General features: G+C 46.5%; 1 protein-coding gene across 1 annotated transcript in view; it reads left to right on the top strand.

The window, feature by feature from the left end:
- Positions 1–383: 383 nt before the first annotated feature.
- PANX1 (pannexin 1) overlaps positions 384–17995 on the top strand; it is a 29096-nt gene continuing 11484 nt past the window's right edge. Inside the window, exons 1-2 of the mRNA XM_068395156.1 lie at positions 384–564; positions 11436–11575. Of these exons, the coding sequence (XP_068251257.1) occupies positions 384–564; positions 11436–11575 (321 nt within the window). The remainder of the gene's footprint in view (positions 565–11435; positions 11576–17995) is intronic.

The following is a 17995-nucleotide window of genomic DNA, read 5'->3' as shown; positions in this document are numbered from 1 at the left end:
TAGAGAGCGATAAGGTCTCCCCTGAGCCTCCTTTTCTCCAGACTAAACAACCCCAGTTCCCTCAACCGCTGCTCATAAGACTTGTGCTCCAGACCCTTCACCAGCTTCGTCTCCCTCCTTGGGGACACCCCAAGGGGCCCGGCCTGGCACGGCCCGCAGCCCCCTGCTCCGGGCAGGGGGGGCTCCACGACCCCACCTCCTGCCGCCCCCGCTCCGTCCCGGAGGGGCCGGCCCAGCCCGCACCCGGGCACAGCCCCCCCGCGCCGGGCGGAGCTGCGCGGGGCCGGGCCGGGCTGCGGGGGCGGAGCCGAGCCGAGCCGAGCCGAGCCGTGCCGGGCCTGGCCTTGCCGTGCCGAGCCGTGCCGGGCCGTGCCAAGCCCGCCATGGCCATCGCGCACATCGCCACCGAGTATGTCTTCTCCGACTTCTTGCTGAAGGAGCCGCCGGAGACGCGCTACAAGGGGCTGCGGCTGGAGCTGGCGCTGGACAAGATCGTCACCTGCATCGCCGTGGGGCTGCCGCTGCTCCTCATCTCCCTCGCCTTCGCCCAGGAGGTCTCCATCGGTAACCGGCCTTCCCGACAGCCCCCGCCCCGGCCCCCGGCCCCTGCCGCGGCGGACAAAGGGCTCGGCGGGGCGGGGGGCGGCGGAGTGGTGCGGAGCTCCGGGGCGTGGATACGGGCTGGGGGCAGCGCTCCGTGGGGGCTCAGCTGGCAGCTGCCGGGAGGGGTTTCCCCTCGGGGGTAGGAGAAAAGGCGCCTTTGGGCCGTGGGGAGAGCGCGGAGGGAGAGCAGCTGCCCTGGAGAGCATCCCTGGCATCAGGCGGTGCCTCCATGCAACCCTCCCCAGGTATGCCGGGCATCCCGGCTGGCCTCTCCTGCCCTTCCCCATGCCCTCCTCCTTCTCCTCCTCGGGGCATTCCCTGACCGCTGTCATTCCCTAACACCTCCCGAGCAAGAGCCCTGGCAGCTGGGCTGCTGCAGCTTCTCCTGCGGGTGTGGGTTCAGGAGGGCGACGGAGCCGGGCCGCTCTTTGTTTCCCAGCGCTGCTCGACCTGCCGAGCTGTGCCTCGAAAACTGCCCGTGTGCTGCGGCTCCCGGCGCTCGGAGTGGTTTGCAATAAGCTCTCGCTGTCATTCAGCAGCTGTCAGGGATGGGTGCCAAGGAAAAGGGGTCTCCGAGCTCCGCGTTTGGGTGTGCGTGGCTCAGTTACCTGTTGAGGCCGGTCACCTGCTGCTGGGGTGTGCGGCAGGGTGGGCAGTGGAAGGTGTCCCCAAAGCTTTCCCCTGCTCTGCTGCGCTGCTGCAACTGTTCCAGTTCAACTGGTGTGACTGGGTAGATGAAGCTATGCTTTACAGGAGAAGGGCCAGGTTTCCTAGTTATTTTGCTATCTTTTTTATACCCCATCCTCAAGTTACAGAAGTGCGTGTGCAGCAGCCCAGTAGCCAGCCCTTTTCAGAGTCTGAAATGATGAGGAGACTTTTAAACCCAAATGACAAGGACTGGTAACTTGGGGGCCCACTTATAAAATCTATTTGCTTATAAGAATTGCTCTGCATCCAGCAGAGAGCTACAGAGATGATCAGAGGAGTGGAGCATCTCTCTTACGAGGACAGGCTGAGGGATCTGGGTCTGTTCAGCCTGGAGAAGAGAAGACTGAGGGGGGATCTTATCAATGCTTACAAATACCTTAGGGGTGGGTGTCAAGGGGATGGGGCCAGACTCTTCTTGGTGGTGCCCAGTGACAGGATAAGGGGCAACAGGCACAAACTGAAACATGGGAAGTTCCATCTGAATATGAGGAAAAACTTCTTTACTTTGATGGTGCCAGAGCACTGGAACAGGCTGCCCAGGGAGGCTGTGGAGTCTCCTTCTCTGGAGATATTCAAAACCCACCTGGATGTGACCCTGTGCAACAAGCTCTAGATGAACCTGCTTTGGCAGGGGGTTGGACTAGATGATCTCCTGAGGCCCCTTACAACCCCAACCATTCTGTGATTCTGTGATTCTGTGATTCTGTGATTCTGTGATATGAATGAAGATTTCAAAGGTGAATAAGCTGTACTGTCCATTTTGAGACAGGGGTGAATCATAGGACCTCCACCCTTTCAGAAATAGTTTGATTTACTGCATGTACCTGTTTACTGGCATTCAGTGTTGTATACCTGAGGTAGATCATATCTAGGTTTGAGTCAAGCGAATGTCAAGAGAGTGGAAGCTGGAATGGGACTGTGAATTAGTGGTGAATCTGTGCAAAAACATCATGAATAGCCTTAATCAGATACCAGACTGCATAAGAGATAAGATGCCTCAGACTGCTGCATTTACATCTAGCTACACACCTGTTGCAATAGATGTGGTTTTGACCCAAAGCACTGCAGCCTACAATAACCACACAGAGGAGTCAAGGACAGCCAGGCTGGGAATGCCAAGACCAGATCCAGGCCCTGTGGCTGCTCTGGTCAATCAGGAACTGGATGGATACAGCAGTATTTCTGTAATCTAACCTGCTGCTTTTAGTTTTAGATCTGCTACTGATGTGTGCACATTTCTTCCTCTTAAAGCAATGGAAAAGAGGGCTTTCATTTCCATATACTAGCTTGTATATGGGTCCCTTAGTTCTTCTTTCTTCTTCTTCTCCTCTCCAGTTTGAAACAGTGCCTGTGTATCAAGGTTTCTTTTATGAGCTCTGCAGAAGTATTTCTTTCATTTTCCTTCCTTACGCAAAGCTCCAACACGCAGCTGAACTGCAGAGTTTGGTAAAGTGTGCCTTTCTTTCGGATGAATTAAGTTCTCATCTTCACTAATCAAACATTTGGCCCTCAGTGCATGCTATACGTAACATATTTCCATATCAAACTAATTCAGATTGAATCTGTGACTGCAGTAGATTCATAAAGCAAGAATTAAAATGTGTGCTACACCTTGCATGTGCTTTATTTTGCTTATAATCCTGAGAACCTGTAAGAAGAAAACATGGGGTTTAAAACCGAGCTCTTCTATTTGAGAAAGAAATATGAAAATAAGTATGAGAAATACGCCAGGCGCCCGGGTGTGAGTGTAACTACACCACGTGGTTTCCATACAGAAAGTGATACTACATCATCTGCACTGCTGTTACGGTTGTCACCTATTTCCTGCACAGTCCTTGCAGCTTAGCAGGGTGGCTGCTTACAGGAGATCCCGAAGCTGTTCCCATTAAGGCTTTTTAGGGGACAGAGAGGGTCTTGGGGGCTGGATATGCCCCGTTCTGTGTGAACTAGTGTTCAGACAGCAATAAAATAGAAAGCAAGGATTGGTTCCAAATGCTTCCTGATGTAATTGTGCTTTGAAAAAGCTCAGGAGTGCTAGACTGAGCGAAAATGGTAAGGTCCATTTTAGACCTGAAGAAGAGCAATTCAAGATCAGAACTGGTTGTGAAAGCGGTATGTGAGTCACAGCATGGAAACATCTCTGCCCCCGGGTACAAAAATTGAACACCCTTCCAAAAATGCATGCTCAGCTCCCATTTCTGTTGGGATAATTGCCTTCTTCCCACCTGAAATCCTCTTGGCACCTCAAGCTGTCACCTTCCCTTCCTGCTCTGCTTCCCTTTCGTTGCAGTGCGGTGTCAGGTAACTGCAATTTTCCTCCTACATGCGGTTGCTGTTTATTGTGCAAAATGATTAAAATGTTTACGAAGGCTGTGGAGTTTTTCTGAAGCTGCCAAGTAACTTCTAGTTTTGATAGAAGTTTCAGGAAATAAATGAGATTCCAGTTGGGTATCGCAGAGGATTTCTTTGCTAGAGGAATGGAAAACCCAGCTGCCGAAACTCCTGGGGTTAGTGCCTGCACCGCACCTGGGCATCCTTCAGGGGCAGGAGGAGAACTAACCTAAGTTTATTCTTGGCTATATTTTAGAAACCCATGGTCAACTGCAGGTTTGGGATGATTTTAACCTGGTTCTCGTAGTGCTTAGCTGTGATTGAGCTGTTCTCAGCCAGCCATGGGAAGCTTTGCTGCTTGAAATCCTGCTTCTGTTACCTCTGTACAGCTAGACTTTGTTTTATACAATTTTGTATAATTTTATACAATTTTATACTGGCTACTTGAAAATGGAAATAACAATAGGATGGTGAGGATTGTGTTGTGCATGCTTATATTTTTTATGTTATAGCCTGATATTATTTCCTGACAGTATTTGGCAGTTCTTCAGGTAAATATACTACAGGTGATAAGGCAGTATGGTAACAGAAACCATATAAATGTAGCTCAATCACCCATCCCTCTTACAAAGGAAAAAAAAATAAGATAGGGGCACCCTCAGCAATCTATGAGCCACAAATTAATAGAATTTTATCTGTGTCATTTTTCCATGATCATGTTTTTAATAAGAATAACTTTGAGCCAGGATTGAGATTCCAGTTTTTAAACTGTATGTGTGTATATTGTGAGATATGCTTTCTTACTGTAAACAACTTAGCTGAAAACATAGATATTTATTCCCAAGGTAGTGCTCGTAGCAGGGTACTGGAGCCCTAAGCAGGTACAGTCAGTTGAGCAGAGGGGAAATAGAAACAAGCTGCTTCATTTTGGCACAGGCTTGTTTCTGAGTTAGTTCTGGGAAAAATATCAGTGTCTGGCTTGGGTTGCAGCTGAAAGAAAAGCAGATGTGAGAGCTGTCCACTCGACATCAAATATTTGCATCTTTTCCTGTAGGAAGGCAATTGGGAATTGCTCATATGTGCTTCAGCCCAGCAGCTGCTTGTCACCAAATGATGTTGTTGGACCTTCTGTATAGAGCAGCTTTTGGGCACCGCTGTGCAGCGGGCAGCGTGTGCCGGCTGCAATCGCTGTGGCATCGGGTGGGAGGTGATGGCTGGAAGGGAGGGAAGGAGCTGGAGAGGGGAGAATCATCGAATCATAGAATGGTTTGGGTTGGAAGGGGCCTTAAAGATCATCTAGTTCCCACCCCTCTGCCATGGGCAGGGACACCTTTCCACTAGACCAGGTTGCTCAGAGCCCCATCCAACCTGGAGAAGAAGGGAATCTCATGGTGGCCACCAGCATTCCTTACTACGTGTTCAGTTTCGGTGTTGGTTGTGCATGGCTCATACACAGCTGGTATCCTCTTGTTTTAACATCTCTGTTTGTTTTATAATATAAGAAAACACCTTGGAAACCTTCCCAGGACACAGAAACCATCCTGTGTTGAGTAAAGACACTTAAGAAACTTGGGTATAATCAGCATGAAGGCCTGGGTAGTGCTACTGGCTTGTCAGTTGTGGCAGGGTGCTGGGTTAGGAAGCACCTGGCCATGGACCAATGCACAGCATCTGCATGAATCTCAAAATGAAGATTTGCTGCACTAAAAAAGTCTTATTTCCCACTGATGCATCTTATCATGTTGGAGTGTGCTTGAAGGTGGGCAAGTGGAGCCTTTCCCTGTGCTCTACACACCACGGGGTTAATGTCCCCACTGACCACTTTGGGCTTTCCCACTGGTGACAATCCTTGCTTGCCGTGCACAATTTCCACCTAATTTCTGGGAAGGTTTTTTTCCCTAATTTGTTTGTTTTAGTTCCCATCCCCCCAGTTGGCTGCCTGTGGGATTTGAGGTGCTTTGGCCAGCAGAAAACACAGGGTGAAGGGTGTTAGTGGGGAACTCTGGGTGCCGCATCCCAACAGCTTCTGTAGATGCCATGGGGGCAGCAGTGCATGTCCAGCTGAGCCTGTATCTCTCTATACAGGTTAATCATGTTTCTCAAACAGTCATGAGAATCAAATGTATAGAAAGGAAAACAAAACCAATTGTGAGACTAAATCACAACAAATAAAAAAAAAATAGTCTTAACTCTTGAATTAGGCTCCTTTCCTCTCCTGCTACCCCCTCGCTGGCCCTCCCTGCTGATGTCCCTCTCCCTTCACGTTCACAAGTTGCTGGGGAGGCTTTTGGGAAATAATTCTATCTTGTGACTTCCGTAAGAGCTGGGGGCTGAAGTTAAGCTGGGTGTAATTAGGCCAAAGACTACTGCTATGGCAGTTGCTGGCTGAGAGCTCGAAAAACATCTCTGAGTGACGCTGAAGCAGGCTGTATGCTAACAGTTGACGTTTGCACACCTTGCATTTAGTTCAGCAGGATGCTCTGAAACCCGGGGCATTAATGACAGGACTAAGTCAACAAGTGTGCAAGTAGCATCAGTGTGGAGCAGCCAGCCAAACTGTGAACTTCCAAGCATCTGCCATGAGAGGTGCAGACCCCAGAGAAGAGCAGTGTACGCTGTGCTGCTCCTTGGCGTATAAGGAGCGCTCAGTAAATAGCAGAAGTTACCAGCAACAGGGACAGGCTTGCCTGGGGAGCCAGGACAAACTTGTAAAAACATTTACTTTAATGTCAAGTATAAATTGTCTTTGGGTGAACATCTTCAGCTGTTGGTGAGGAGATTTTTTTCTGTTTAACTAACTTCTGCAGAGCCAGGTTTACATTTCCTATGGAAAGGATGGTAAGCTGCTTTTGGTGCCAGAATTAATTTAAAAAGCGTCATGGCCCTCTGGTGTTGCCTGAGATTTGGGGTAGCACCCATATTGGCAGTGGAGCCAGATGGTCATCACTACTGTTTTGAGATGTTTCTCCTTCAGATGAAGGGAAACTTTTTTGTGTTTTCCTTAGATCTCACTGGTGGGAATTTCATTCACAAGTTTTTCTCATGTATAAAAAACCCATCACTCTGAAGGCAACACTTGATAAACACCCAGCTGTTTTCCCACTGCATGATTTTGAGACTTCTCTGAGGGATAACTGGCAGTCCCGTGGAGAGGGAAAGATGCTTGCTGGCTCCTCTGACCCACTCCACTTGAACGTTGCATCGCCTGAGCCTTATGTTCTGCTGCTACTCCATTGCCAAAGTAAACATCAGGGAACAGGTTCTTTTCTCCACTGCACCGATTTGTGTCTCTCCATACTTTCTTCTTAAACATAATGTCTGTTCTCTTTCACCCAACCTGCCACCTTGGTCCATGAGAAGCATCTGTAAATGTAATAAAATCATTCCTTCTGCTCTGCTCTTAATGCGTGTGTGTACACCCACACATACAGTTGCTTCTTCTTTGGCATGCATCGGGACATCTTTTTTTCATATTTTAAAATCTTTTTAAATGTTGGAGTGGAGGATGTGTGTTGGATGGTACCTGGCAGTCTGTACGTTGTGTATGTGTGCCTTGATTTTCTTGTTTGTGGGTTGTTCTTTAGTGGCTGCTGACGTGGATAATCCTTGCTAGATAAAATCAAGTGTTTGGGTATTGTGGCTAGTTCATTTTGCCTTGTGGAAGATTATAGTAGTAATTAATGGCTAGGTTTTCATCCGAGCTTATGCAAATCTTTTTCCAGTGATTGCAGTATATTAGAAACCAGATAATTACTTACTGAAGGTTTAATCTTGTCACCTACAACCACCTGATCCTGGTTCAGGAAAAATACTTTAGCATATGATTAACATTGATTCTTGGAAGTACCCTCTGTTAGTTGTAGTTTCTTAATTAGATGTTGAAGCCAGAAGAGGGGTGTTGAAGCTCTGGGGAGGAAACCAGTCCAGCTTGCTGGCTTTGTGCTCTCTGGTAAGGGATGCAGCCAGAGGATGCTGAGCCCTCTGCTCATCCTGCCTTGCACCCCAGCAAAGCAGCTGGGTGCTGAACAGGGACGCTCTCCTTCAGATTTGAGATTTTCCTTGGGATGCTGGGAGGTTTTTTTTTGTAGGTAGGTTTCTTTTTTGGAAAGCATCTACAGGGGCATTAGGGTGGGAATCACAGAAGTGACTTGTATCCTGCTCATTTAGCATCAATACCAAAATTTCGACCTCCGTTTGGGCAGAAGGAGCCGGAGTAGGCCCACTGCTTGCATCTCATAGAATCACAGAATGGTTTGGGTTGGAAAGGACCTTAAAGATCATCTAGTTCCAGCCCCCCTGCCACAGGCAGGGACACCTTCCACTAGACCAGGTTGCTCAAAGCCTCATCCAACTTGGCCTTAAACACGGCCAGGGAGGGGGCAGCTACAACTTCTCTGGGCAACTCTCAACTCTGGGCAATTCTCAACTCTGAGAAGTCCCAGCTGGGATTGGGTCATCTTCTTTCTGACACCTGATGACAGATCCTTCCCAAATGAGCTTGCAAGACTTAGGCAAAGTGGATGAAAAGGTGTTACCAGGGCACAGGACCTCCACCCGTAGGCAGCCCCATGCCAGTTTTTACAGTGCTGTATAGGAGCTGCGGAAGAGCCAGTTGCAGAAGAAAAGGATTCCCCTGGTAGGATTCACGGTGGAGATAGCTGGGGCTTGTTGGCAGAGCACACACGGAGACGTGCCGCAGCTGGGTGGGGTGACAGCTCGGCCTTGCTGCTCGCTGGCTGCGGTGACTCAGGCTTGTACTCTGCACTCAGCTGCGTGCCTGCAAGTAATTCCTGCCATCAGCGACCGACTCCATCTGATAATCTTAGTGCCCTTGTAAAAGTGAGTTTTCATCATACGTGGCTGCACACCTGTTGCTGCCTTAAGTTTCTGCAGCTCTTTCGGGTGGTCTCTCTTCAGGGCAACTGTAGTAAGTGCTATTTTTTAATCCTCATTTGTTTGCAAAAGTGTAAGTCAAATCCCCATCACTCTCTCTCCAAAGTTGATTTACTACCAGGGCATGATTAAAAAAATAAGTGCATTGGCAAGTGTAATGATAACTTGGCCAAAGCCTGTTGTGACAACTGCTTAAAGAATGCAGTAGTTTGTTATTCCTCATCCTTCTCACTGTGTATTTTAGCTCCCTGTTGTTGTTATGGACTTGGCTGCTGCTTTTCTTTTCCCCTTGTATTACTTGTGGGAACAAAGGACGGGGAATGGCTTCATGTCACCAAGCCAGGAGGCTGTTCCTTTGATAGCAGAGGACCATTAGCCTTTCATAAACTAGCCCTGTGCATGCATGTGTGCACAGTGGGTCTGTGGAAGGTGTTTGGCCCTTTGCCTAATTCCTCTTGTAATAAAAATTACAGATTTTCTTTTTCACTTCCTCCAGAATAGCCCAACATAAAGTTAATTATCTGTATAGATTTATTGCTATTACCCCTTTGGAGGGGAGAAGGAGGGAAAAAAAGATGGAAAATTGTGACCATTTCTGATGCATTTAATAATCTATGTTCTGTGTAGATTATGCACAAAGACAACCTCTCCACTCAAGCCTAAACATTACCATGGTTAGTGCAAAGTTGTAATTTACATTAACAAGTGTTTACAACCAAGACTGCGATAAGTTAATTAAAACCCAGTGCAATAATTGGAGTGTCCCCAGCTTCTACTTGATGTCGAGCTCTATCTGCTTGGCTCCCAAGTCAAGTTGCCAAAGGTCCCTGCTGAAACCCCAGAGATCAGAGGAGCCGGGTTCAATGCTCTGCTGCACCACTGGCACTGCTGTAGCTATCCTGGTATGAAGCCGTGCACAGAACTCTTTGGAGGAGGAGGCTGGCTGCCTTCTTCCTCACCAATTCAAACACTCCATCACTTTCAGTGGTTTCCAACCCATTAACGAGAATGAACACATGGAATGTGTTTCTTGTTGCAGACACACAGACATGAATAGGACAAAGCATCTTTCTGAACACTCCTATTGCTCGCCCTTTGAAAGGGTCACTTGTTTGCTGCTTCACACCAGGCACAGCCAGCAGCAGGAGGTTTGTTAAGGGGTGAGAGCAGAGCATAAATGGTCCCTATCCAGTGGAGTACAGACACTCCACTTGCCTGCTTTTTTATTTTCTTTTTTTTTTTCTTTTTTTTTCCCCCCTGCAGTGTATTATTTCTTGAACTTCTACATCTAATGGAAATTCTCTGGAAAGCAGAAACTCCCAAAGCTTTGGGAGAATGCAAGTGTTTGTCTGGTGCCAACTTTGCTAAATCACATGAGCTCTGGTCTGATAAACAGTAATTTGTTTTCCATAAGGGAGGCTTGTGATGGGTCAAACCATGTCCTTATGATACTACAGCCTTAGAAATAATTATAATAGTGACTCATAAGGAAATGCTTTTATTCATAGTGCTCCGTGACTATGCTACGTTGTAAAAAGGCTGTACAAGTTACAAGGCAAATGTGGTCGGCTCCTGTTACAAAAGAAGTTATTATTCTGTACAAGCTAAACTAGCAAAAAGGCACGAATGATACAATCTTATACAAAATACTTTTCCCCTATAAAACACACAGCAATGCCATTAGCACTAATTTTGATGAATATAATAAGAAAAAAAAGTAGCAATATTTCCCCCCTCTTGCTCTTTTGATATTGGTGTTGTGTTGGAGGAAGCATTGGAGGTTGCTCTTTGAAGTGGGATATTCATGGAAGAGCCATCTCCACTTTGTGTAATCGTTTGGTGAAACAGCTGTCCTGTTTCAACATCTAGGACAGCCTGCTGGAAACGTATGGGTTTCTTTGCTTTCACTACCAAAGCTTCAGAAAGAAGATCAAAACCCCTCGTCCTGTTTTACTAGCTCTCGTCCAAGGAGCTGCTGATACTCCACATCCAATAACCACTCTTCCTCATTGAGGTATGCTGCAGTAGGACTCAACTGGTGCCTGTAGCTGGTCAGAGCAGAATTTGACCCTAAGGCTGAGGCTGGCTAAATAGCTGCTCTTGCTGTCAGTTAATGCCCTGATCTTAATCTGAAGCTCCTGAGCACCTGGAGAGGTGCTGAGAGTGAGTGGGGATGATGGTGGTACACCTGATCCTGGGCATAGCACATCACTGCGCTGGTGAGGAGGGGTCTGGCACCCTTTGGAGGTGTCTGGAGGCCACGATTGCTCTGCCAGAAGTTAGATGAGGAAATCCTTATTTTCACATGAGTAACTTGAACCCCTCAAAACTCATGTGTGGGCTCAGAGGCAGAAGAAGTAAGAGGCAGCGCCCTGGGCCAAACTTGCCCTTGCATCATTGCAAGGACTGCTAGGCTGCGGGAATGGTGTTTGAGGTCTTGTTTCAATAAACGTGTCAGCGGTAGGTTGTGCATTTGGGAAACACAGTGGCATGATGGTATGTGATGGTGGCTGTTTCATTGGGAAACCAGCCTTGTCTGGTCACACTTTATATCTGCTGGGTCCCCTTTGGCCAACCTGAGTTAAGTGCAAGTGAGAGAGACAGGTCTTGGAGGTCACGTTCCCCCCAAAACTAAAGAAAATAGGCCTAAAAGACAGATACTTCCAATATACTGTCTCAACACTTAGGAGACATCAGAGAGTCCCTGTGGGAGTTTAGCCCTTTGAGTGCAGTGGGAATTCAGTGACTTTCTTCCCTGCAGAGCTGTTGTGCTTCATTCGATCGCTTAACCTAATAGCTTTGGATACCACGAAATCTTGAGTGTGAGCTTTTCTTCCTAAACTTGATTTTATTTTTTTTCACCTTCTGAGGATGTGATAACTTTTGCTTTGTTTTCCCAGGTGCTCAGATAAGCTGTTTTGCACCCAGCTCCTTCTCCTGGCGACAAGCTGCTTATGTGGACTCCTATTGCTGGGCAGCTGTGCAGCAGAAGCAACCGTCCCAGAACAACTTAGAAAACATTCCCCTGTGGCTGCATAAAGTATGTACAGAGCTCCTTCTCCTGCAAAAATTGTCCCCAAGTAGAAGCCTGCCTTTGCCTCACTTTTCTTGCGCCTCTTCTCTGCTATAGTCCTTGGCTTTGACTCAACTCTCTATTTTTAGAGAATGTTTTCTTTCCCTTACTTCCAAAGAGGGCAGTACTAGAGAAGGTATTTTCTGTTTTAAATAGGGGATCTGTCGTGTCATAATAACAAATATCACCAGTTATCTGACACAAGAGTAATGTTAATGTTGCTGTGTTGCCCTGGAGCTGAGTGCCTGACCTGTCTTTAGCCACGAACTATTTTAAAATCAGGATACAAGACACAACAACTGCCCTAATGCTTGTATCAAAAACTTACTTCAGGAAAACAGGATAGTAAAAACACTTCTTATTTTTATTGTATTACACCTGGCCAGTTTTGCGTGGGGAGGAACTCTTGGCAGGTGGGCATTTTGGGACAGATGAAATTTGTCAATGGTAACAACAGGTTTAACCCTGTCTTCAGTGTGCTCTTCTGAGCTTCCATACTGAATGCACAGTAAGAGACTTATTTTATGGGTAAAAAGTGCAGTAGGTACTAAGATACTTGAGCTGGCTCAAAGCAGTTAGCCAAGCTTTGGCAGGAGTTACACACTCTGAGTAAATGCCATGACAATGCCTGGAGTTGACTCAACTCAAGAGGCAGCATTGCCTTCTTGGGCAGTGCTGATGCCAAAGCAAGAAATGCTGTTGGAGCTCTGCAAATCTGGGGTGTTGTGTGCTGCCTTCCCTAGCCCTTTTATTACTTACCCCCTCAAATGACTCCCCTGGCACCTGGGAATGGAAGAGAACCTGTTGTTAGAGGGAGCTCAGGGCTGGGACCTGCAGCACCTGTATTTCTGGGGTTTGCTGGTGTATCCCGTACCGCAGCTTCTATTATCCTGTCAGCTGGTGTTACCTCTGAAAGACTGTTCAGGGCTGTCTCGGATTCATTTGCTGACCCAAATCACCAACTGTAAGGATTTACTACTGCCTTCTCCAGTTAGCTCCACTCATAACCTTGACCCAACAGTCTTATGTTGCATGAATGTTAAAGCCAGACTTGTTGGTTTGTAGCCTGAGCTCTTCCTTGCTCAGTTGGTGCTCCACTTCACTTCAGCCAGACCTTCTGCAGAGGTCAGTTGAAGCTGCTGGGACATCTTGCAATGCAGGCAGCTTGCGTGGGTGGAAGCTCCACCTGCAAACCTGGATACATTGTTGCCTTTTTCTTTCCAGGGAATGAGTTCTTGTTACCTGATTTCTTTGTGGTGAATTTTATGCAGTAGTCACCTGCTGATAGCTGTAACTCTCTTAGCTTGCCAGCCATGACTAATAGCTTAAATAGTCATACTTTTATGATGCAACCCATCTTAATTTGCTGACTCATGCTGTCTCAGGAATTGATTCAGGGCCCTTCTTCTCACAGTTCCTCCATGACAGCTTAATGGTATGTGAAGTTTCCTTGTAAATACCCTGCAGACTGGCTGCAAGAAGTTTGTCTGAACAGCCGAGTCAGAGTCTGTAGCAGAGGCTGGGTGCCTCGTCTTAACTTCCTAAATCCATGCTTAGCCACCAACCCTTCTGAGGTGGGCACTGGGAGCTGCAGATGCTGTTTGGAGGCCAGTGTTAATTAATGTCCTTCTACTGCAAAGAAGTACGTATCCTGGAGTACTGTGTTCAGCTCTGGGGCCCCCAACATAAGAAGGACATGGAGCTCTTGGAGCGAGTCCAGAGGAGGGCCACGAAGATGATGAGAGGGCTGGAGCACCTCTCCTATGAAGACAGGCTGAGAGAGTTGGGGCTGTTCAGCCTGGAGAAGAGAAGGCTCTGGGGAGACCTTCCAGCAGCCTTCCAGGACCTGAAGGGGGCCTATAGGAAAGCTGGAGAGGGGCTTTTTACAAGGGCAAGTAGTGACAGGACGAGGGGGAATGGTTTTAAACTCAAAGAGGGTAGATTTAGATTAGATATTAGGAAGAAATTCTTGACTGTGAGGGTAGTGAGACACTGGAACAGGTTGCCCAGAGAAGTTGTGGCTGCCCCCTCCCTGGCAGTGTTGAAGGCCAGGTTGGATGGGGCTTTGAGCAACCTGGTCTAGAGGAAAGGTGTCCCTGGCTGTGGCAGGGGGGTTGGAACTAGATGATCTTCAAGGTCCCTTCCAACTGAAACCATTCTATGATTCTGTGATACTAGTTGTTCATCAGCTTCCATGCTTTACAAGTTTCCAGGGAAGGAGTGGTGTTACAGCTGTTAACACTGACCTTTGGTTCCCACTGTGGTATCTGAAGGTGTTTGGCTGTTCTTTGCATCCAGGGCCGGCAGCTGACGGCTGCACTGATGGGTGGCTTGCCATGGGGGCTGGTCACTTCTGCAGGAAAGCAGGGCTTGGGTTGTCTCCCCAACCTTGTGCTGCATGGTACGTACAAGCTCATTGCTCTGCAGATTTTGGCTAGATAACCATTTCAAAAACAGGCAGAGCAGAGCCTTTGTGGGAGCACAGCGATGTTAATGAGAAAAGGGAGACTTCCTAAGCTCAGGTGAGAGGAGACTTGACTCCACAGTGCACGGGCAGGGATGCACATAGAGGGACAGCAGGGATCGTTAGGTCCAGTTTTTCTTAAGACAACACTTAAAGCTTTTTTTCTGCTTTCTGTGCAGCAGTGCTTTTATTTGCAAAGCATCTCAGGTTCTGTCTAATACTCTGACTCACTCAGCATCTCACTATATTGGCATGCTGGAAGGCTCCATAAAAAACACTTAAGGAGGCATTATATTACAGTTTTGGGGGAATGAGGTTGTAGGCCCCAATTCCTGATTAAAATGAGTAGGTTTCCTTACGGCACACTCTCCATGCTCTGTCAGTTCTGTCAAAGGTTTTCTTCCTAGGACAGTGCTCAGCGTGGTGTAGAGAGGAAGTAGAACCGTGTAGCTCTTGGTGAAGAAGCCAGCTTGCAGCAACTTGCCCTGCTTTTGTTCTAGGCATCTGGATGCTCTGAAGGATTGTCAAAACCACGTTGCATTACAGAAAAACTGAAACCTTCCCATGTCCCTTCTATTTCAGAGTACAAGTTTGTGCTGGGATTTTTGGGTTTTCAATCAGTAAAATACATGTTTCAATTTTGGGCAATCCCCGAAGCTTGGGCACCTTTACCTGCTGTCCTTTCTGCTCTGGGAGGTCTCTCCCAACACGTGAATTTATCAGTTTGGAAACTTGTTTTGGAGTGGAGAGGAGGAGCATACTGCAGCTTTCTGGGTTGCCCGACTCTCTAGTGGTCTGTGCCACTTGGAGAACAGGAGTTCTGAAATTTCCAGTGATCCTGGAATAACTCTTCACACTGGATAACCCTTAGCAGAAAGCAAAATGAGTTGTGTGATTGTATGGTTGTGTCCTCTGACAAGACTCATCTTCATGTCTTGGCTCACCTTCATCAAAACTGGAGAAATAGTTTTTAAGCTGTATCAAAACAGAAAGTAGGTAAAAGGTAGGGTAAAAACCGTCATGTACGGTTTGAGATTCACTTTCAGGTCTGGAGGCAGGATAGTATCTCAGCCCGAATGATGAGCCATTTATGGCTCACGTTTCTGCCCTGAACACCAAACACCTCCCATTAACTCAAACAGGAGTAGGGTCATATCCAGAGGGAGCTCAATACCTTTGCTTCTGGAAACATGTCATTGCTGTTCAGGCTGTTTGGGGGCTGGTCCCTCTGCTTAGGCTTTTCCCCATGGCAAAGAGAAATTTGGAACTGAAGAAACAGACACTTCACCATGATCTTGTATTTTAATGAGAAATATTTTCATCTCAAGTGAGTGACGACACTTCAGTGCTTCCTTCTTTGTTGGGTACTGTAGGCCAATGAATTTTCTTGAGGCTGTAATTCAGATCTGTGCAGCTTAACAGGTTTGTGCTATTGTACTTAAAGTTACTGTCTGACCACTATTAGGTATGGTGGAAGTCAGAATGCTTGCAGTCACTTGAATAGTGTTTGCCTGGAGGAAATAAGGACTGAAGATGCAGTAAAATTAGAAAACTATTGTTTTCTAACTGGCACTAAAGTGGTTCTCATCTTCTGCCAGACATCTTTATCTAGACCTTTGCAAGCTTTCTGTAGATTAAGTCCTTGAAAATGCCTTTTGGGTCACGCCACCCTTGGCAGCTATATTTTCTTTGGCTCATAAAAGCATATTTGAGTTTATGAAGATGTTTTTTAAATGCCCTTTTATCTTATTTTCTGTGTATTTCCTGTATCTTAGCACAGTTGAAGCTGGGGATGCTATATAATAGGCTATTTTGTGTTTTACTCTGATTTTTCCTTTCACCTTCAGGAGAGTGTGATGCTAATGCTAGCTGCTTTAAAAGACAGTGATTCCAGTGTCTTATGTGCTTATGCAAACAGATTACTCAAACACTTTTTCTTCTATACCCGTGCATATGTTATGGTTGAACGGTTAGCTGATTTCTAACAAATTAACTTAAACAGACTGATGTCTTCAAAGCTTATTTCCCTGGCCTCCCAATAAAAGGTGAAAAAAAATCATGTCATGAGAATTTTGGGAATTCACTTTAATATCTGTAGTGCTAGCACTGTACGTGCGTTTATCAGTGAAAGGCTATGCGTGTGCATCGAGAACGGAAATGTAGGGAAGATGGTTCATGTCATTCTGAATATTTATATGAATGTAGATGTTCATAAGTTCTGGTAAGACAGAGTTGTTTTGGAAAACATGCGTTCAGATTGTGTAGATAGTCTTAATGAGAGGAGCAAATGCAGGCACTTGAATAAATGGTCATGACTTCAGAAGAGTTCAGTGTGTTAAACAGGAGATTTCTAGAGTTCAGACTGCATGTGTGCAGGTTATTTTTCTTCTCCATTCATAGTAGCTAGTATTGATTTAAAATTGCTCAACCTGTTTATGGTCAGTGATGTAAGCAAACAGCACGCATCTATGAAGTGTAAGCGTTTTGATGCGCATAAATTATTTGCTTTGATGATAACCTTTATAGCTGCTTTTGCAAGTGTAGAACACAAGACTGAAAACAATGTGTTGTGCTGAGATGGGGGATCAGGGCTCTGCATTGTAACGCTCCTGGACCCTCGCTGTCCAGAAAGATCATGCTTTCTGTATTGCAGGGCTTGGAGTGTTGTGCCACAGGCTACCGAACAGCTGGTGTCAGACCTGGTCCTTTTTTTGTGTTTGACTGCCCTGTGGGATGTGTTACTCTCAGTACAGCTGTGAGATACAGAGAGGCACTAATTTTGCAGTTCCCAATTCAGTTGCTTGTTGCAGAGCAGTGATGTTGAGCACACAGGTCTTTAGCTTGGAGCCAGGAATCCTTCTCTGCACAGATTCCTGCTCAGTTAAGGGTTGGATTTCAGTGCCTCATCAGTACAGGCTAACATGAGCTTCGGTGGTTTCTGGTGTTGAGTTGTCAGTCATATCCTGCTCAGGTATGAGGTACTCTTGGCTTTCAGGAGGAGTAAGGTATAGCCTGTAATGTATACAGAGCTCAAAAGTTTGTCAAGTGAAAGGAACTGCAGCAGTACAGAACAAGGGGCAGCTGACCTCTTGGCTTCCTAGTGCTTTGCTTCCTCCAGAGCTTGCTTTCCCACCCAGCATGCCATCAGACTAAGGGACAAGCAAGGCAGGTGAACTTGCTTCCATAGTCTTTAGCTTTCAGAAGCTCAGCAATACTTAGCAGAAAACATATAGGGGACTCTAGGTTGAGTCCCTGGTACGCGCTACTAGTTTTGTCTGTCTCATGCTGAATATTATTCACACAGTACCTATGCCTAGTACCTTCCGGAAACATGGATTAGCCTAGTAGCAGAGAAGCTCTGCTACTCTGTTTTTGAGTCCCAGACTCGATGGGCTTTTGCCTGTCCTTTTCTCCTTGCAGCTGGGTGGAAATGAAGACTCAGGACATCCAGGTTGAAGCACGGTATTGTAACCCTCAATGCACTTTCACTAATGAAGTTCAGAAAGGAGCATTTTGAACCATAGGATATTGTATCTGTTCTAATCTGCTTTCAGAGGACCTTTCTTCAGTAATGCAGTCTTGTACCATCTTACATCCAATATCGTGAACCTGCTGTTGAAAAGGAACTTGATAACGACAGCAAAGGAAAAACTGAGTTTTACTTTTAGGCCAATATCTTTCTCCGGTGTATCATCTTTGACCATACAGTTCTTGATGTCGGTGACACTTCCCTTTTAACTTAAATACTACAAACTATCTGAGACTGAAGTAGCATTTCCTCCTTGTGTATTTGGTGCCTTGAAAGTAAATACATAAACCATAAAAGAAGGCATATGGCACATGGTCATCTGTGTATGATTACCATGGAGTCCTCTTCTTAAAATGTGAAGTCATTATGTGTGACTGTAAAATGTAGTCAGATG

Source organism: Nyctibius grandis, chromosome 2 (assembly GCF_013368605.1).
Source record: "Nyctibius grandis isolate bNycGra1 chromosome 2, bNycGra1.pri, whole genome shotgun sequence".
NCBI classification, from domain to species: domain Eukaryota; kingdom Metazoa; phylum Chordata; class Aves; order Nyctibiiformes; family Nyctibiidae; genus Nyctibius; species Nyctibius grandis.
Note: the sequence above shows the minus strand (reverse complement) of the source record. Positions and strands in the feature narration are given on the sequence as shown.